We start from the raw sequence: 21,693 nt of genomic DNA, 5'->3' as shown, positions 1-21,693 counted from the left end.
AAACATGGCTCTTAGCTCTGACTTGGCCCGAGGGCAGAGAGGCAATTTATTTTGGCCCCAAGTAAGAGAGTTTGCATTTCTCGACTATCTTACTGCGGCCTAACACGACGTGTGTGAAATATTTGAGGACTAATATTTGGACTTATATTAAATCTGTTACATGAAGGACAAATAGTGTCTATGAGCATCTCTGTGGCTTTATGCTCATATGCAGAACTGGCACTCAGACAGTTTTTACACCTGAGACATTTCAGAACCTCAAGTCAGCAAAGTTTCGATTGTTTCCCCTCATGGCACCCAGTGTTGTTATTAATATTAATAATAATAATAATAATAATGATGATAATTTATATCTAATCGGGTGTCTACTAAAGTACATCGCAGCTTCCCCCACGATCAGGGTCACGTGTGCCAAGTCTGATCTGATTGGAGTTATCTGCCTATCTGCTCTCTTGTAATTGGTCAGTTGTAGATGTCCCGCCCCTTTTACCATATTGGGAATGCATATTTTCAACACGGGGGGCTCGAGGTCGATTTTACATGCAGCTACTGCTAACAGGAGGACGAAGGAGAAATCTCTCTCTCTCTCTCTCTCTCTCTCTCTCTCTCTCTCTCTCTCTCTCTCTCTCTTTTCAAACATTAGCGATTGTGAATGTACTTTAGTAGACACAAACATTAAATATAATTTCATTTTTGTTTGATATCAACAAACGGCAGAATATGGAACCTTTAGAAGCGATCATTGCCGTGTTCACCGGCGTGTGTCTGCAGAGCTGGGACTGGTGTTATTAATGGATGGATTAATGATGTTTAGGTCTTATCTCTGAGTATTTGTCTTCATGTGTGAGGTCTCTCACATTAAAAAAACAAAACAAAAAACACACATCTGAGAGTGGGCCAAGCTGAACATCCCTGGCACATCGACTGTGAAGGAGAGGTTTCAGGACACAACAGAGGAACCTTATGTCACTTCATCCTCCATCATATTGTCTTTAACTCCAGCTGTAACAGATCAGAGTGATTGCTGAAGCCTTTGCAGCCGTAGAATCGGAGGGCTGATGTCTTCAGTCATAAAAGTAAATAAGTGACATTTTTTGTTCGTCCTTTCTGCTTCTTGTTGCATCTTATGACCCTTTAATAAAGCTGTCAGGTTTCACTGTAACCTGTCACTGTGTCCGGGACAGAGTGGGTGATTTTCAAAAACCAGCATAATTTTGAAAGTAGCATTCTCTCAGTGCTCCGTCTGCACCCTCCCCTCTGTGCTCCCTCTGAAGCCACGCCCCCTCACTTACATGCACGAGCGCCATTGATCCAGAAGTGGACCTCAGCTCATGCTTTGAGTGTGAGCTGGTGCACGCATGAGGGTACAGAACGAGCAGGGAGGCGTGTGATTGGTTCATCAGATTGGTACCTCGTGGCAGACATTGGTCGAAGTTTTAACAGACTTACAAACTGATACAGGTGACGGATTTTCTTAGTTTCTTTTTCAGAGCACCTGAGTTATTAATTTCTTTAAGGACCTAAAAAACAATTTCAACTAAAATCTTAAAAAGTGCATCTGGAGAAAATCACCAACTCTCCCTTTAGGCATGGCTCAGACTGATCCGAGGTCTAATCAGATTGCTCCTTCCTGATAATCACGGGGATGTTCCCGACTTGAGGCTGCGTGGAACCGACTATCTCCTCAGATGATCATGTCGTGTTAGCGGTGTTAAGATCCAATTGACGATAACGTTATGAAAGGGTCTGGCAGGTGTCGTGTGTGAGCACAGTGATGAGAGGAAGGTCGCGACGACCTGCAGAAACCCTCCACTGTGTGACAGTTACAACCCGACCTCGAGCTCCTTGACTTGTTTGTGTCTCTCAGGACATTTCTGAAGTATTGTTCTCTCCATTGTTTGTGTGAGGTCACCTGAGGTCATGTGAGGTGGTAATCCTAGTAAAATCCTGCAGTATGTGATGTGCCATTATTTTCATATCTTTCACTATGTGCACGTTTGAGGTTATAAAATCTCCTGCAGAGTGAGCCGGTCTTTACAGAAGAATCCAGAATCCAGGACCCTTGTCCACCCTTAAACCCCCGTCTGTCCTCTGGCTCCGTGTCTCTCTGACTTTCCGTTGCCTGTTTGTCTCAGTGTAATTCTGTCTCTGTCTCTCCGGCGGTCCGTCAGTCTCACTCGCCCCTCTCTGTCACCGTCCCTCTGGCTCTCCTCTCAGCTCCAAAATAGAAAATGTCTGAATTACACTTGCTAATAGATTTCAGCAGCTCTGTTTATCCTCCCCGTCCTCGTCCGTCTTCTTCTTTTTGTTTCTGAACATAAAGATAATCCTTACCTGTCCTTTCCTTCCCTTTACCTCCTCTCTCCTCCTTTCCTCTCTCCTCTCTCCTCCCCTCCTTTCCTCTGCTCTACATGGGAACATAAATTCTTAATGCTCATTCTGCCACGCTGTTACCCGTCTCCCCTCTGGGCGCACGAAACCAGAGCACAGGACACCGTCTCAAACATTCACTCGCTTCACTCTTCTGACACACCGAGAACATCTTTAAAGTCTTCATAGACCTCTATGGACACCTGAACCCTCATTAACCATGCTGTGTGTTCACGTCAACAGACCATTCAGGTAGAAGAAGGGACTACGTGTAACAAAGGTGCGTCACTGAACGAGATTTGAAAAAGAAGGAACGACATGTTTGGTACAAATGGAAACCGGTAGTCTTTCCTCGAGGATGATAGTGAAGAAGCGTAACAAAGAAAAAGTTTCAACATTTAATTCAGTCTAAGAAAATGAAAGATCTGCTCTTATCTTTGGTGATACATTCGCTTCTGCTAAATGAAAGCTACAGCAAAAATATCGTTTCATTAAAGAGGACGAGAGAGGGAGAGAGAGGGTTGGTAATTCTGGCCACACACACACACACACACACACACACACACACACACACACACACACACACACACACACACACACACACACACACACACACACACATACATACATACATACATGAAACGGCCAGATCACAACTGCTCCTCAGCATTTCTCTCTTCTACTTTTGCATCCACATTACCATTATCAAACAGAATATTAAAAAAAACAAAAATTATCCATGACCTCACCTCCGAGTCCCCTCAGCTGTCGCCATCGCTGAAAAGCTTCCTAAGCGACTACTCGGGATGGTCCTCTTTCTTCATCTCATCTCGTGAGCCCCGTTTCCACCAAGCGGCCCGGTTCAGTTCAGTTCAGTTCAGTATGGTGCCCATTGATTGGCTGTTAGAAGTTGGGTATGGTGACTTACAGTCACATCTTGATGGTCTCACACGAGCAGCTTCATTGTGTTGGATTGGTTCTGCTGAGCTGCAGCGGGTCGAGTCCGATCCGAAGCTGTGCTGTGATCCATGGACTCCATGAGCTCGTTTCTTACTACGGCTTGATGTTGCCTTTTAAGTACACGAGGAACTCGCCCGTTAAACACGTGTAAAGTCCAACACTGCATGTTGGTTTTTCCTACCTTAGTGACGTATGGCATTTATTTTAACATCACATTTTAGATTAATGTTCCACCGTCTCAGCAGAATTGGCTTTTTACTGGAGAATTGAGCTCAGAATGAGTGACTGCAGCTCTTTTATTCCTTTTCCATCCTACAAATATGTTCACCTTTATGTCGCCTGAGAAGGCTGCCTCATACTGACAGCTCGAGTTACTCACAACAGCTTTTCTTCAATTCAATTAAACTTTATTTGTAAGGGACCGCGTGCAATTAAAACATAAATGTGACCATTTGATGCATTGCACCAGAGTTAGCCTTGATTTACATCTGCACTCCCTCAGCAGGTAACAAAACACACATCACACATCACTCAGCAGGTGAAACATAGAAATATATATTGCACATGAAATGTCCCTTGCAGACACACACACACACACACACACACACACACACACACACACACACACACACACACACACACTCAGTCGTCCTAACATGATACGCTCAATTTAAAACAACTTTTACATGATTCCTTTTCCTGCCTTTAAACAGGACCAAGTTTTTTTTTTTTGTTCAGCAGAGGAGTCACCTAATGTAGTTTGTAGATAATTTGACCCCTTTAACCTTTCTCATTATTCATGGAGGCTAAGTGGTAGTCGGTCAGCGGGCGGCTCTAAACAGCGAGCGCCGTCGCACAGAAAATAAATGGCCTGTGTCATTAAGTTGGATGTTAGCGGTGCAGGTGCCCTTTAACGGCACTGAGACTATTAACACAATAACCAAAAAGCAATTACATTGACTTTCTAAAATGGCAGTCAATTAGCAAAGCCGCTGTGCTGCGTGGTGAGAGAGGTTTGTGGGAAAAGATTTTCAGAAGGGGAGGAAATAAAGAGGCCTCTGTGACGACGTCTCCAACAGCCTGAGAAGAAAGTTTGATTTAACACACAAAGGAAAACTGATACTGATCTTTAACAGACTTAGACTTAGACTGAACTTTATTGATCCTTTTGGGATGACTCCCTCAAGGAAATTTAGGTTCCAGCAGCATATACAATAAAAATAAAAATAAAAAAGTAGCAGGTAACAAAACAAAAAGTAACAATGTAAACAACCATCCATTCTTTGATTTGCATCAGAAGAAAACTTTGACATTTTGGAAAAGTGTTGTAACAGGCGGGCCCACTGCGCCCTCACACCAATCAGATTAGCCACGCCCCTTTTTTTCCCAATAACTCTTCTCTATTATCCAGTGTCTGTGCTTCCACTGGCTCCGCTGCAGATCTGAATGACGCATCAATTTAACACAGAGAAGAAGAACCAGGACTGGAAGTCACAGTTTACTTTCAGAATAAAACAAAAACGTATTTGTGTTTATAGGTTTATTTAAGGTTTAAGTACGGCGTGCACCGTGTCATCTCGCCAGTGAATCTGTAAAATGACTGCAGGACTTCCTTTGTCTTGGCTCTGCAGCTGTCCGGCTGTGCTCTCCGTGCTGCGGGCTGAGCTGGGTGTTGATGGACGAGGGGGCACGGAGCCGTAACGCACCGGAGCGAACGCACAGTTCACACGTATCTGATGGAAGGTCAGCGTCAGAGAGAAATTCACTGCAGTGTGTTAACCAGAGCTAATCTGTTTTTTTTAACCAGACTGTGAACATGTTTGTGGTCATGTTTCCTGTGTGACAGGCGGCACATTTATTTTGATCCTGTTGAAGCTTCTCAGCTGTATTGAGTCAAAGAGTTGACTTTGTTTGATCCATACAGCAGGATTCTTCTTCAAGTGAACACAAAGGAACCTTTTAGAAGATGCTTCACTCAGTTTTTTTTCTCGTGTCTTTGTTGGTGGTTTGAAGAGTGTAACAGTGTCTGTCTTTGTCTCTGTCCTTGTCTCTGTCTTTATCTGGAGCCTCCTGGAGTTAGAATCCAAGACAGACGGTCAGTCTTCAGCGGACTTTTCCGTCTGTTTGTCGTTGAAGGACGAGGAGCGCTCTCGTATCCTGTTGAACATGTGCAGCTGACTATATGAAGAGAGGCGTGCTGTGGTGAGAACAGAGCAGATGATTGGCTCGTTGGTGCTAACCTTGTTACACATGTTAGCACTGCAGTGTTCTAATGAAACCCTGTGCTGTATCAGTGACACTTGATTAAGAGCCTCATTATGGAAACACACTGAAGTCCACAGCCGCTCTGAATTTACTCTGACTGAGGATGTTTGTAACGTTTATGTATTTGTGTAAATCTCACATCTCATCTGCTATTAAAAGTGACCCTACAGGCTGCTCCATCTTTACATGTCACAATCATGGGTAACAATACAGTTTAAATTACAGATTTAATTTATAAAACCGAAGGCATCGCCCCCCTCGGTGTCTCGCGAGCTGTCAGAGGGTCCCGACCCCCCCACACTCTGGGAATCCCTGTGTTAGGTCACTAAGGGTGCACTCACACTACTGTGACTAAGCACACGTCCCCCCTAAAGTCCAGTCTGTCTGATGAGTGTGAGTGCACGGCACACTTCCTTGGTCCTGGCACAAGCGTGTGGGTGCACAACATGGACAGCCTTGTTCTGTCTGTGTCTCACTGACATGACTCGCTGTCATCTTCTCTGTGTTACTCTCCCTTTACATTTGACTTTTCACTTTGTCCATCTTGTAAACTAATCACGTGAAGACATGCACGTGTGGTTTGATGACTTTATCTACAAGAGGTAACCATGGTAACCGTGCTCGGGGGGGGGGGGGGCGGTACGGGACACCTTGGCCGTCTCAAAGTGCACCCTAAAGGTTGTCAGACCTTTTATTCCAGAATCTGCTTCCTGAATTTTTGCGTATTAAAAAGTCAAATGTTCAGTTTCTGATGCGAGTGTGATCGCCGAGGACTCGAACAACACACACTGTGGGTTTTAACCATTACTGAGCTTTTAGAAATGGAAAAAAAAACACAGAACAAAGACCTGATCAATCTTTCACACATCAATCAGATACTTAAGACCTGAAAGGTTGATGTTTTCTATAATACTGAGACTCATAACTCTCCTCTTCAATGTTTTCAGATCAGTGATTTAAAACTTGCCCAAAGACTTAAACTGCTGCGTTTTACTTTTTTTTTTTGTTTCTTTCTCAAAGTGTTTGTATACACAATATTTCATGCACTTTAAAATGTTTGCTGCGTTCTCTCAGTGGTTTCTAAGCCGCTCACTTCCAGGCCTGTTATGTTTGCAGGTAAACGGTGAACGCAGTGTGAGCGGCTCACATTTTGCACGTGTTCTGTAAATGCGTGAATTAGTTTGTGCACGATTGAGGCTCGATACCTTTTTTTCTTTGACTGTGATGTGATGTTTCCAGCTCAGACAGTTTGGGGTCAAAGTGTCTCTTTTTTTCTAATAATTGCTTTGATCAGCGTTATAATGAGATTTCCATCTCTTCCTGCACGCTGGCGCACACAAACCTTTTCAAAAACACTTTAGGAATAAAACGCTTGAAAGATGGCAGCACTGTCAGGTCAAAGATGTAGCAGAAACTCAATCTTCCTAATGGCATGCAGACAGGATAATGTGAAGAGAAGGGGATAATCACTCTCCTGATGCCTCTGAACTCACTGTTACCTATTTGTTGAACAGCACAGGGCATGCTGTGCTCACTGTAGAGACGTATAAAAACTAAATTCAATTATCACCCACCGTGTCTCCTTTTCCTCCAAAGTGTTTTTTTCTTTCTTTGTGCATATTCTACCATATTGCATCGTAACCTTTGGAAGAACAACCAACCTGCAAGTTCACTTTTATTGTCTTGTTTTCTTCTGTTAATGACTTTACCAACCGTGTTCACATTGATAAAACATTCAACTGCAATCAAAGTCAGTTATGTCGAGGTGCAGTAAATGCTCAGTTAACATCAGGGAGAAATTCCTTCATCATAAATAACCGACCGAAAAAAGCTTCTTCTTTCCTGAGAAACCATCAAGGTAAAGAAACTCTCTCCACAGGTTGGAGAAAAACTTCTGAAGTTGGATTCTTCAAGGAAGAAATTCACAAATGTGTGTTTGATCTTTTTCAGTACCGATCAGCACGTGATGATCAGCCCGTGTTCTGTCCCCGCTTGTACACATGCAACGCTCGTCTGAAATCCTGACAGCGTGCAACGACACATGATCACTAGAATCCAATTTGTCCTTCTACTTATGAATGCACATTTTCTGATTAAGCTCCTTATATGCTCCAACACTTAGTATGAATATGAATCAAATCATTTAGACGACATAATATGACAGTATTGATCCCCACACACACACAATCAATGCCCCGTGTCAACATCCTGGTCACATAGCGTTGCATGCTGCCTTAGGTGTGAAGCTCGGACAAAGGCTGAGCACTTCAGATTAGAGCAGATGATAAAATGAAACTTTAATAATCGCTCTGGGGAAACTGGGTCATTGCAGAAGCGAAGAATAGAAGACGGGAAGAGAGAAATGGAAAATCACAGATAATGCGAGTAATTACAAGCAAAGAACACAGTGTACCGATGAAGGGGGGAAAAACACACCGTAAGTTGTGACGGGGCGTTCGCGCTGGCAGCAGCAGCTTAGAAACATATGTGAACATACGGTCCAAACATATGTTCAAAGATACGAGCCAGGTTTGTTGAGGTGCATGAAGCTGCGTCTAAATCATCTCGTCCGAGTGTTGACTCCACGCAGCCGTTTACAGCGTGTTCAGCTCACACGTCCTGATGATCTGATCGAACAGTCGCAGTCCGACATGGACTTTATCGATCGTGCCAAACAAATCGGATCATTACAGTAAAAGCTCGTAGATCATTGTTCTTTCATCCCTAAGCAAGACATCAATCTGTGACCTTTAAAACACCGAAGATATGTCACGCCACTTCATAATGAAATATGCTGAAACTTAACCCCGTGTTGCTTCCACTGCTTTGTTGGCAGTGTATGAATGAGTGTCCAGGTGGACACGAGACGTAATGTTGAATCTTAAAAAAGTGTTTCGTTGCAGTTAAACTCTTTGTTGCTTCTTTATGATTTACTTGATATTTTTATTGAAGTTTAATCTTCACACGTTGTGTGATGTCATTCTTTTTCTATTTTGGCAAATCTCAGATAAATTCAAAAAAAAAAAATACAGATATTTCACTCCCAAGGATTTTTTGGACGTAAACAATCGGCTGTGTATTTAAACACGGCGGGGTTTTATTTACCTTTGTCACACGGGAAGTGACGATGCTTTCGACCAATCAGCGGACTGCAGTATTTAGCTCCACCTTTTCGGGTCGGCTCGATATTCTTGGCACCCCAAAGGAAGGGTCCCAAAAAGTGGGACGGTACGGGTCGGTTATTTGAGAATCTTTCCTGTGATCATTTTATGGAAACGCAGCAAAATGCACGCCGTGCCGAGACGAACCGAACCGGACCGCTCGGTGGAAACGGGGATTTAAAGAACTCTGAGTATGTCTTGCATGGATCATGTGCTATGGACCCGGTTGTCGGTTGTAAACACTGTTAATGTCTTCTTTGCTCAGCATGAGTCACGACCATCTGTTCATACATCCGGTCTGAGTCATCACTTCTCGTTACGATGCGAGGCGTGAAGAGATGTACGTTTTTGTTATTTCTCTTTTTCCATCAGATTCTGATAAACTTATCCAGCATCATGTTCGAGGAGCAGGTCAACCAGAACTCTGAGTCAAGCCTTGTTCTTTGTGCGTCCTCATTTCCTTGAAACTGAATGAAAGAAACAAAGCTTTCAGGTTTCTCTTCAAAGCGTCGGGACATAATTTGACTCGCTGTGCGGTGTGAAGAAGGATAATTCTTCCTTCTACACGTCCTCTACCTTTTTAGTGAGCGCTGGAAACAGGCTGCGTTTTGGTGGTGATTGAGGCTGGATGATTTGCTCTGATTGGAGTTATTCTGTAGCCAAGAATGGAACCAAGAATACAAAAAAAAAAGATGAAAGGGTTGTTTGAAATAAAACTAGAACATCCACACAAATAGCCCGTGGTTTAGAAATAAGACATCTTGTGGTTCATGCATATGTTGATGACGTGTCGTAACTTTTCCATCACTTTTTCATGACACATGTATTATACAGGTTGCTCCTTGGTCCGTTCCCTCTATCTTCCACTTGTTTCATGGACCTGGCCTGTCTGTTGTTCAACTTTTCACTTCTAGACTTGAAATAACAATTTCTCCAATAATAAGACTTGATGTAAACTTATCACCATATTTCACTTGTCCAGTACTGACGGCTTGGTGTGTGCAGGTTAGATCAGCAACAAACAAGCAAACATCGTCTTTAACTTACCGTCTGAACATTTACCCTCCTGATCACAATAATCCACCATCGATCAATCCAGTAAACATCCAAACACATGAAATACACACAATGATCCACAGCTTTAAAACACTCTGCTATTCCTCTGACACCTCTAAACAGCCAATGAGAAGGCCGCCTGCACCCGATTGTGCCAATGGCTGACATTTATTGGAGCCAGTGAAATTCTCAAAACGGATCCGCTGCTTTTTTCTTTTTTAAGAACTTGTTTGGCTCTTGCTGTTATTTGATAGGACAGTGGATATCATAGATAAATGGCAGAAGAGAGAGAGGAAAGGAGCCACAGGTCGGACTTGAACCTGGGCCTCCCTCTTGGAGGACTGAACACGAGGCGCCGCCTCATCGCTTTGGCCATCTACTCATCCAGAGTAAGCTGCTTCTGATGGGCAAATCTGTGTCCAATGAGACACCAGCTGGAATGATCCTTGTGCTCTATTGTGAGTGGACGGAGGCTTTGACGATCTCATCATCGACTATATGGGGTCAACCCGAGTGTATCAGATTTATCAGAACATTAAGTCAGTTGTTTCTTTTTTAATCAAGTGAAGTATTAATTAAGCTCCCGTCAAAAGTCATTGTTTCTGATTCTCTCACTTCCTTTGCTTCTCATATCTGACAGGAAACATTTGTGCCACCTCAAACCTCAAACCTCTCTCTCTCTGTCTCTCTCTCTCTCTCTCTCTCTCTCGCTCTGTCTCTCTGTCTCTCTCTCTCTCTCTCTCTCTCTCTCTGTCTCTCTCTCTCTCTGTCTCTCTCTCTCTCTCTCTCTCTCTGTCTCTCTCTCTGTCTCTCTCTCTGTCTCTCTCTCTGTCTCTCTCTCTCTCTCTGTCTCTCTCTCTCTCTCTCTCTCTCTCTCTCTCTGTGTTTTTATACATTCATGCGTAATCTGAAGGTCAGCTGTGCTCCACTCATGATCAGCAGGTGTCTGCATGAGTCAGGTCCGGCAGCAGAGCTCTCTGATTGGAGCCGTGAGAGCGAGGAGAAGAGTGATTTCCACACCTGCTTCCTCACGTGTGTGCTCGTGAAACGCTTGTGATCTCTCCTTCCCCTCTCTAAATGCACATACATGCTCCGCCACAAAACGGCCCGTGTTATCGGATGGAGGCGAGGGCGAGAAATGAACTATGAACGATTAGAGAATTACAGAAGATTGCTTTTGATTAGCACTCTTTAATTAACTCAGTCAGCCGCCTGCACGCTCCCTCGCCAGCCCATCTTGAATTCTATCGCACGTGTGCGTGATTAACTCCCCGTTTGTGTGGAACAATGTGTGCGCGATGCACGCTGCCTTTTTTTTTTTCTGCTCCTTTGTAGCCATTTTTCATCTCGTACTTTTATTATGATGAACAGAGGAACACCAATTTAGTGTGACGCCTGTCTGCGCACACGCTGCGCACTGTGTGTGTGAAACATGTTTTTATTCATGTCGTCATTGATATGCATGGAAGGAAGGAGGAAGCCATCCTTCACAACATCCATGATTAGTGGGATGGGACTGATGTGAGCAGAGCACGGCGCGCTGCCAGGTCAAGTTGAATGGAAATGAATGATTGATACGGGATATGGGGAGAGAAAAAAAAAGAAGGAATCTAAAGGAGAGATGGTGGGAAGGACATTGAGGGCGAGCGAGGAAAACTTCAAAGATGAGGGAAGAATGAAGGTTGCATAAGCGAGTGGAAGGTGGAAGTTTGGAAGAAAGTCGGGGGAAACAGAAGCCGAGTCGATACTTCATAAAGAGAAGCGTGAGCAACAAGGAGGACGCGTTTTGGAAGGGGAAAAGACATGAAAGAAAGTTTAAGGGCACAACAACTGAAAGAACAAAGCAGTGGGAGCTGGCGCTGGGAGGGACGGGAACGATTTCATAAGAAGATAAGAGGCCGACTCAGAAAAGCCCCAATTGCGGCGTGGTGCGAGTTCCCCGGGTTTGTGCCGTTGCGTTGCGAGGAGCACTCGTCTTGATTGCGCCTTTGTGCTGTTGTGCAGGGAGCCACGCACATGTTTTATTTAGCAGGCTCGCCGAGCGCCTCGGCTGGGGAGGGACCGGCGTTTGTTTGCTCTCCAGCCCCGCTGTGTGCTCGAGGTCGTGGATGCAGAGCCACGTCTCCTCACTGCTAATGGACGGAGCAGCATTAGTCAAGTGTGTCAGCCTCTGCCCTGCTGTTGCTCCAGCATTATTATCAGCCCTCAAAGCTCCCACTCCACAGAGGAAGGGTTTTCACACAAGGGCAAGGTTACAAGTCAATTCTAATTTGAGTACTCTATTCCTGCTTTGTTTTGCTTAGCAGCATTCAGAAGGAACACAGTGAATAAAGCTGACACGATAACTTCAAAGTGTTGTGATTATGCTCCTTTTGTTCAACTTTAATAATAACTTTAATATTATCCACCTTTTCAAACAGTCCTCCTGTGCTCTAAATGAAACATCTGTGTTTCTGAGCTTTGGTCCAAATATAACCAAGCAGCAGAGGAGAAACCAGCTCTCTCAGAACGCTCTGTTTAAGTGTGTGTGTCTCTTTAAATGCAATAAGCCCCGCCCCCTGAATTTTCCCCGTAGACATCACTGCTCTGTGGCGAGAATAAAAATGGCCGACCTGTGTAAAAGTTCAGCTCTAGACTGGAGGTGGAGTCCATGGGTGGAGGTACCAGGGGAGGGGAGGGGATTTTTTATTATTATTTTTTTTTACCAGATTCCAACTTGTGATGTCACAAACTGAGACATTTTCAAACGGAGCATTTTTCTCTGTGTTGTAAGACTTATACAGCCACAAACATTTATTTCAGACACTCATGTTGCCCAAATAAATGTTCAAAAAACGCATTTAAAGTGGATTATTCATAATATGTCCAATTTTTTACTGTATTTTTTGAATTCTTTTTTCGTGATTATTCTCACTTTTTTTGGTTTATTGGCGACGGCTAAAGAGAGAGACAGGAAACGTCTGTTGGAGAGAGGGAGGGATAACATGCAGCAAAGAGCCAATGATGTCACAACCACTCGTCTGTCACACAATCGGGCGCTATATTTTGCCCTTTGACGTATTGAGGTTAAGCCACTGTTGCATCTTCTCATGCAGTGATGACAAAATGACCTTGCCGACCTTTGAATGACCCCCCCCCCACACACACACACACACACACACAAACAGCTCAGGTGACCAGTTAAAAGTTAGTATCCACCGTGTGTCAAACAGGTAAATTATGAAGGTGGAATAGTGAAATGTTTGACGTCATGAGGTGGATGTGACTCTTCAGCTGTCTGACTGACAGTGGGTTTTTTTTTATTTTAATTATTTTTTTGTTTTAAGTAAAACAACATTGAAATATGCATCAGTGTCCTTCTTATATTTCTTTGACTACAGCAGTAGTAGCATCATCTACGGTGCGCCTGAAGGGACACAAAACATGGCAGTAAAAAATGATGAATCCGGGAGTTTCAGACCTTCGTTTATTGTGATAAACTAGAAAGTGAGACCTAAAGCAACCTGAGTGTAACAGAAATATTTATCTCATTCATTTTGACTTTTGGTCACCTCCTACTGAAAGCGTCTGTTTCAGCGCCCCCTGTGGACAAAGAGGGAACTCATGTCTTTGTGCTGATCTGCTTGTTTTCATATTTAATATTTGACATTTGTCTCATGCACACGAAAAATACTGAAGACACATCGCTTTAGCCTGTGTGTGTGTGTGTGTGTGTGTGTGTGTGTGTGTGTGTGTGTGTGTGTGTGTGTGTGTGTGTGTGTGTGTGTGTGTGTGTGTGTGTGTGTGTGTGTGTGTGTGTGTGTGTGTGTGTGTGTGTGTGTGTGTGTGTGTGTGTGTGTGTTGGGGGGGAGCCACTAAACGGGCTCATTATCTCGCACACTGTGATCATTACAGTGCTGTCTCTGGAGACGCACACTCTCAGGTGACAACCCAGGGGATACACACTTCAGGGAATAGCACAGTACAGCACACACACACACACACACACACACACACTGCTTTATAATCGGATACTCTTCTGCAGCAGTATCACTGGCAGTGGATTGCTCATACGCAGCTCAACTACACTAATGTCTTCCACATGTTACACACACGCTCGGACACACACACATGCACACACACATCTGCTGGGGAGTTTTGCTCAGTTAGCTCTGTTATTACAGACCAGCTGTCTACCCAATTTCCTTTAGTCAGGAACATCTGTGTGAGGGCCCTACTTTCTGTAACTCGTCACACACACACACCTTTCTCTTCACACACACACACACACACTCTCTCTCTCTCTCTCTCTCTCTCTCTCTCTCTCTCTCCCTCGTTCTCCCAAACACCCTGTGTGTATGTGTCATTATTAAAAGTCTGTCAATGTGACAGGTAACAGAAATTCTACCTGAGAGGTAAAAAACTCAGAGCTGAGGGAAATATGTGCGGCAAGTGCAACCGTCAGCAAACCTGTGTGTGTGTGTGTGTATGTGTGTGAGTGAGTGTGTGTGAGAGTGTGTGTGTGTGTGTGTGTCAGGTGTTTCTTTGCAATCTTTTTTGTTGTTCACATTGTCTGTGCATGTCTCCTTGACTCCCTCTCTCACTGTGGAAGTCTCCTTTTATTGCATTTTACAGTATGTATACATTTTCATTCTTTGTGTGTGTGTGTGTGTGTGTGCGTGCGTGTGTGTACAGTAGTTTTCCAGGCTATTAGGCTGCTGACTGAGGTGTACAGTAAAGCTATTGGCGGGCTAAAGATAAGCTTGGGGATTGCTCTGCTGCTGGGCCCTTTGAGCAGCCAACATAATGTAATTCTGTGTGTGTGTGTGTGTGTGTGTGTGTGTGTGTGTGTGTGTGTGTGTGTGTGTGTGTGTGTGTGTGTGTGTGTGTGTGTGTGTGTGTGTGTGTGTGTGTGTGTGTGTGTGTGTGTGTGTGTGTGTGTGTGTGTGTGTGTGTCCTCAGATTTCTGTCTCTGTATGTTTCTCCTACATGTGTACAGTCAGTCGTTTCTCTTTTACTGAATCAAAAACAATAAACTGATAGTTTCTTTTAAATGTAAGATGCTCTAATTAAAAAGAGAGAGAGGAGACTTTTCTGCATCTTTAATATCCTGTTCAGCAGTGAACTGAGTGATTTGGGGAATTATTGTCATGATACAGACAAAAGAAGCAGGAGGAAGCCCAAAGGTCAAAGAAGTTTATTTTTATCTGTATTTAGCAGAAAGTCACTGAATGAACTTCATTCAAAACTGTGACTGGCGCTTCAGCTCCTGATGGGACAGACGGCTCGGAGAGGTCGGATGGAGCCGAAACGTTCAAACAGCAAACATTTCAAAATGGACAAGAAGCCAACGAAGGGAGGCCAGGACAGGAGGGATGTGCGCTCGCTTGTTTCTTCCTGTTAAGAGACTAGTAAGAGCATTTTGAGCTCGCTGCAGACGGGACACAAGGAGGCCCGACTCAAAACACGAGTTCCTCACAGGAGACTTCAGAATGAGCCGATGCCCACTCTGCTAACTTCTAGAAGCATCGGTCCAAACCAGGACAGACGGTCCTCGTCCATCGATGTCAACACATTCAGACAGTTTCTTTATCTCCGATCATCATAAGATAATCTTATAAGATCATCCTGCCGTGTGTGGTGTGTTCAGACCGCTCTCGTCTGGTCGGATTGTTTTGGCCCGATCTCTCATCATGTGTGGTGAGAGATCCCCCCGAGGAGAAACGAGCACGAGCCTGTTGACTGTGAGGCATAGCCAATCAGAAGGCGAGGTGACGTAGTAGCGAAAACACCGGGAGCAAAACAACAACTAGTCACCTCCATATCATCATGTAGCAAGTACAGTTCATGCTCCCGTTGTCTCCTCTCCTTTGACCGACGCCTCTTTTTAAAACGTGTGTTTCACATAAAAACAGCACAAACGATCCCTGTTACATCCTCTCCGTCCGTTTGTTGACTCTGGAATCACGTTTGATCTCGAGAGGTTTTGTGAGATTTCCCGTCTGATCAGGACGTTCACGAGTGAAATCGGTTGGTGTGTGGTGTGTTGATGTTGCCGTGTGGCCGCACACCACACACTGTACGACCGAAACTGTAAAACCTCTGATTATTTATCACCATGTGTGTGGTCTCTAAAGTTTGGGAAATCAGCCGACAATTTTAAAATCCTGCCGTGTGAACCTTAAGTCTTCCCTGATGAGCCTTCACCACACCTTCCTCTGAGCTCTGTGCAGCCGATGGACAAACTGAATGTTCTTTGTATTTCTTTCTCCGTCAGCTGGGCGGTGAGGCAGCGAAGCATCGCTCTTCATTTACTAAAGCATCCCAACCCCTCCTCCACTGCACCGTGCAGAGCTCCAACTTCAGCTAACTTCTGCCTTTCTCCTCAGAGCCAATCAGATTAGTCGATGTTTATGGGCTCAGACGCTTCCCTTCAGGCGCCGCTGAGATGACTTTTTTCCGGTTAGCGAGCGACAGAGCTTATTGTTTCTGTGCACTCCTGTCGGGACAGAGTCAAAGTAAAACAGACGATGGAGAGAGGAGGGAGCTTTATCACTGTGACACATCGCTCAGACGGTTTCTCACAAGCAGAAATCTGTGTGTGTGTTTGTCACACTGTACATACAGTGAAGTGTTTGAGTCAGTTTTTTGGTTATCATTAATTAAATACAATGCCGAGTGATTGTTCTTACCGGGCTGGTAGTTTTTATATAACATGCCTCTGTTGTTCAGTTTGAGCTGTGTTTCTGTTTAATGATATGAAGCTTCTGTCTCTGCAGTTCTGTCGGTGTTGCCTTCAAGTGAAGAACAAGCCCCGGTCCCGCAGAACAAGTCCATGGGCGACATCGAGGAACTGGCCTCCAGCTACGAGCGCAAACTCATCGAGGTGAGCTCTTCTACATTTTACACCCTGTACGAGAGCAACACAGTGTGTGCTAAGACTTACCACAGCACAGCTTCGTCAGTGTGTGCTCTGCCGCGCTGCGTCTGCAGGCCGGAGTTTAGCTCATAAAAGATGAGTGGTGACAGGTCAGACACTGAAACGACATTAAAACATCGGGTTTATTTTCAAAGCACACTTGTACTGTCGTCTTATTAACTCCTACCAAGAAAGTCCCTGCTCCTCTTGTTCCAAACAGAAAGACGATTCCTTCAGTTTATTTGAGTGAGGAGGATAAACATGATCTTTCCATCTGCCTTTCACTCTTTGTATCATCTGCTGCTGTCAGAACCTCAAACAGAGTTCAAGCCGGAGCGGCACAGCGAGGAGCCGATGATTGTGTTAGCTCAAAGTCACTTTACTTATTTAATGGATTCATTTATGGGTCACTCAGGAAAAACTTGACTCGTTCAGTAAGAAGGCTAACGTGTTTGTACGGAGGAGAAAACTGACCAAGCTCCAGTTTGAAAAAGAAAGACTTGTTCCTCTTACTCTTAATGCCAAGAGCTGATCGCTGATCACAAGCTTCATACAGACTGTAGCATGTGCTGAACATGTGTAATAACAGCACAGCACCATCTGTGTGTGTGTGTGTGTGTGTGTGTTCCACATGAATAATTAATCCTGGTGTTATATTTCTTTAATAAGAAATAATTCCACCAGTGTTTAGCCAAACAACATTTTCACTTCTTTATGCACGTGTATTTGTGTGTGTGTGTGTGTGTGTGTGGTCCATTTTTAATGGGGTTTACTTATTTATCTGCTGCCGGTCCCGACCCGGTGTTCTCAGCGAGCCTGGAGGACCAGTGAGGGACACAAACACACCACAGGCTGCCTGCTGGTCCCAGCCAGGCTGCCTGTGGTGTGTGAGAGGAGACCATTAAAGACAATGACAGGCCGCTTTCATCCACGCTTCATAATCTGACCGGAAACATGACATGATGTAAACAGGGTTTCATTCTCAAGACCTAAGTATTGATCTCTTACATACACTGAAAATATTAGTGGACAAGCCTGTTTCTAACCAAACACACACACACACACACACACACACACACACACACACACACACACACACACACGCGCTGTGTGAGCCCATGAGGACAATAACTCCTCAGACCTCTCTTGTTTTTTTGCACCAGGCTGGAAACAGTTTCCTGTCTGTGGTGTGACTGTGACACTCGGTGAACTGCACGTTTTGGCATTTCCGCGCCGTTTTCATTTGTCAACACAGGAGGTTTCTGTTTGGTCTTTTTACAGCCTTGAGAAAAATCAAGACTTGTCATGATTGTTAACCAATTTCTCCAACTGTTCTGGTCATTAAATAGTTTTGCCTTTGTATTCAGCAGAACTGTGGGGAAGATGTTCACGATTCTATCAGGCTGGAGAAGGACACCAGAAATGTGAAAATTGTGGATTTTTATGCAGTGAATGTTTTTTTTCTGTGTATTTTTCTTCGGGCTGAAGGAATACACACAAACACATGCTGATATCAGGATTCAGAAAAGGTGCCATTTACATGAGCAGCTGTCAACATACTGATTCAGCGGTCTCTTCACTGCAGCCACAGAGACAAACTGTGACCCAGCAGCTGATTGATTTTTCCAAATGTCACATCGAGTCCTCTTGAATTCATGCAGGCCTGCCAGGCATGAATAAATATTGGAGCGAGAGCGGCATTCATTAACCTGGGAAAGGAGCCGGAGTGAGTGGCCTGGTTAGCTTTAATGATGCTAATGTGTTGTATTGACTTGGACTTTGTTTGTATTTGAGCCAAACCTCAAGCTCCTGCTCAGCCTGATACTGTGCAGGAGATACACAATGTCTCCTCTTCTATGAGCTTAGTTAGAGTTGAACAATAGGGACAAATATTTTCATGTGTCCGAACACTAATTGTTGTATTCTACATTCACTCAAAGTGACTGCAGTGGATAGATGGATGGATGAAGTGGATAAATTGATACCATGGAGTTAATTGTTTTTCATAACTGTGACAGAAATTCTCCTTTGATAAGGCTCAAACTATATACAAAAAACTTACATTAAAGAGGGTTATTATATTATCCCCCTTTTTCCCCTTTTCAGTTATCGGGGAATGATTATCGGGTTTTTTCCGAGTTATTTCTTTTGTGTTAAGAGAGAGAGCAGCAGAGAGAAAAAGAGAACAGCTTTTTATTTTTTTCCTAACTTCTTCTGCTTCGTGCAACACAACAAAACTCCATGTTTTAAAAAGTTCCACCTCATCTTTGTTATCACAACACGTGAGCCTCGTGTGCGGGAGATTAAGACGCAGCAAACCCAAGAAAAGCAGAATCACATCGACAGCAAGCGGCTGCACCAAACCAACCAAAGACCAGCATTCGAAGTTTAGAATCAAAGACACTGAAACCTGAGACTCTCTCTCTCACTCACTCACTCACTCACTCACTCACTCACTCAGTGAGTGTCGAGCCGGCTGTGACTTTGTAACGTTTTGGGGTTTTTTAAACGTTCTGGGTTTGCGGCAGGACTCCCCTGAACAAGGCGACCGGGGGATTTACATTCAGCTCGTAATGAGAATATACAAGACGTACAACCTTGTGTGTGACTCGAGTCTGAATCTCAAACTTGATATCTCTGATATCTAGCAGCTAACTGCTAACAAGTAGCTCATAACTGCCTACTGCAGAGTTAAAGACTAGCTTCATGTGTCTGTTTGCCGTTTGGTTGACGAGCACACAGTTGGCTAATGAAAGCTTAAAATCTTGAAATGGTAAAGTATGCATCCTTCATAATTAAAGAAAGCTGAACCTTGTGTCATGATATTTAAAGTTTGCTCTTCAGAGGTGATTTCAGGAGGGAGGTTTTTAGAGGCTGACTCTCAGCTGTGAGTGTGACGAGGGGATTGTGTTTGCTCATGAGTTCCTGGGTGCGTTTACAAAGTGTTGAAGTTCTGAAGTGGATGAGAGAGTTGGTAACGTATCTACCTGCGTCTCTTCTAAGTCGGTTTAAAAAGCCGTCAGACTCGGAACACATCCCAGCGGATCAGCGCCTGAAATGAAGAAGACAATCAACAAAATGAAGAAAGAAAAGAAGTGAAACACAGAGAGGTGCAGAGAAGAAGCTGAAATAATAACTTGCAGGGATACAAGCATAATCATCTTAATTTTCATCTTTATTGCAGGTTATTTATTTTTATTGTTTGTGAGTAGCAAAAACAAATTACTTGAAGTAGTTAAAATGTCCGCTGAGCTTCCTGAGAAGCAGAAACGACTGGCTGACGTTGATCTGTGAGGCTCGGAGGATCAGGGAAGGTGGGCAGGTAGTGATGTAACACTTGTTCTTATCGGCGCTCACAAGCTGCTGATGTCTGAACTTCCTCTCCTGACCTGTTGGACTCAAATCCTTCACAGTGATTAGATGTGAGTTTGTCTGTTTTAATCCCTTGTTAAGCTCAACGTGCGTGGGTTTAGGATTCTTTTTCACTTTTGCTTGTTTCTTTATCTCTTTTTGTAATTTGATGATACTCAGGTGTTGTGTCGTTGTTGTCCTGTCTTCGTCTAACCCCCTCCTTAGCTCCTTTTAAATCACATTTCATATTAAAGTAATGTAATAATGTTTTCAACCAACACCTTTGTCCTTAAAGCTTTGGAACGAGCGTCTAAACGCAGCTTTAATGATAGAACGCCTTCAAACAGCCCAGAAGGTCACAAAGTGACTCTCTCCTTCATTTAACAATGAAAATAAGAGAAAAGGAAACCAAGATGGATGGTGACTGAAAAGACGTTTGATGAAAGACAGCAGGTTCAGTGATCGATGCTACCACACAGCTGCTGTCGTACAGTATGAAATCTGCGTCACTCGCAACGCGACATCATCGACGAACTCAACGACGACGCCGATCCAGCGACTTTGCTCAGTTGAAGAAAACGGCAAGAATAAAAACAAACACGTGGTGAAAGAACAGCTCGTGACTGACTGCTACATGAGATCGTTTGCGTCAGAAATAATCACACTTCTCTGTCATCCATTTTGCTGTAACCTGGTAACCTGTTACCATGGAAACCAATGCAGATCAGACCACGTCAATACGGACGGGCAGATCGGATCTGCTCACCGGAAATTTGTACGGTGGACAGTCAGTCAGTGAGATCAGATTCAGGCGGCAGTCTGAACAAAGCCTGATCAAGGACACATCGGACATGTGGGGAATCGAACCCCCAACCTCCTGGGTTGAGAGGCGACTGATGTGTGTTTAGTATTTTGATCCTCTGAGTGTAAGGCAAAGCCATCCGCAGGTGCTTCCATCTGTACGTCGTACCCATCACTCAATAAACTGATGGATGTAACTCACTCTTCAGTGCTCTCGTGTTTATTCTTCTCACTAACGAGAGGAAAGCTTTAGAGGGCGTCAGGTTGCTTTAAAAATGTGAAGTGAACGTCATGTAGCAACAGTGAGTCATAACCTGAAGACAGGAGTTAGCTTGTTTGATCATGACAGCTGATCTAAGAGTTATCACACGGTCCTGATGAAGTGTGTGTGTGTGTGTGTGTGTGTGTGTGTGTGTTCAACTCTTGATTAATAACACCTATATGGAGTGTGTTTTTTCAAACTTTGAGTTTGATTTTTAAAAATGTCCAGGCTCTTAAGAGGACTGAAGCAGTGTCGGACTTTCATCCACGTCTCCTGTTAGCCTTTGAATTAAACGAGTCGATGTCTCAGAATGGATCATCCAGCCAATTAGCTTCAGAGATCTAACAGAATGATGTGAAGATATCATAGCATCATCCAAACTATTTCATACTTCTTGAAATGATCCTTGAATGTCTCATCTTGAACGCACACCTTCATTTCACCAGGTTGGTCTCTTTGAGATTAAGAACTTGACCTGGTCAAAAAGGTCAGCAGCAAAAACACAAAAGTTACAGACAGAGAACCAAAGGGAGACAAAGTGCATTTGACAAAACAGTCATATTTCCATT

The 21,693-nt window shown here is 44.0% G+C and overlaps 1 protein-coding gene across 3 annotated transcripts in view; it reads left to right on the top strand.

Moving 5' to 3' along the window:
* snx29 (sorting nexin 29) overlaps positions 1-21,693 on the top strand; it is a 123,865-nt gene that overhangs the window by 43,374 nt on the left and 58,798 nt on the right. For all 3 annotated transcript variants that reach the window (XM_079372537.1, XM_079372536.1, XM_079372538.1), the window contains exon 15: positions 16,571-16,677. In XM_079372537.1, the coding sequence (XP_079228663.1) occupies positions 16,571-16,677 (107 nt within the window). The remainder of the gene's footprint in view (positions 1-16,570; positions 16,678-21,693) is intronic.

This window comes from Symphodus melops, assembly GCF_947650265.1.
Source record: "Symphodus melops genome assembly, chromosome: 21".
Taxonomy (NCBI): domain Eukaryota; kingdom Metazoa; phylum Chordata; class Actinopteri; order Labriformes; family Labridae; genus Symphodus; species Symphodus melops.
The sequence above is the reverse complement of the archived record's forward strand: the minus strand, read 5'-3'. Positions and strand labels throughout refer to the sequence as shown.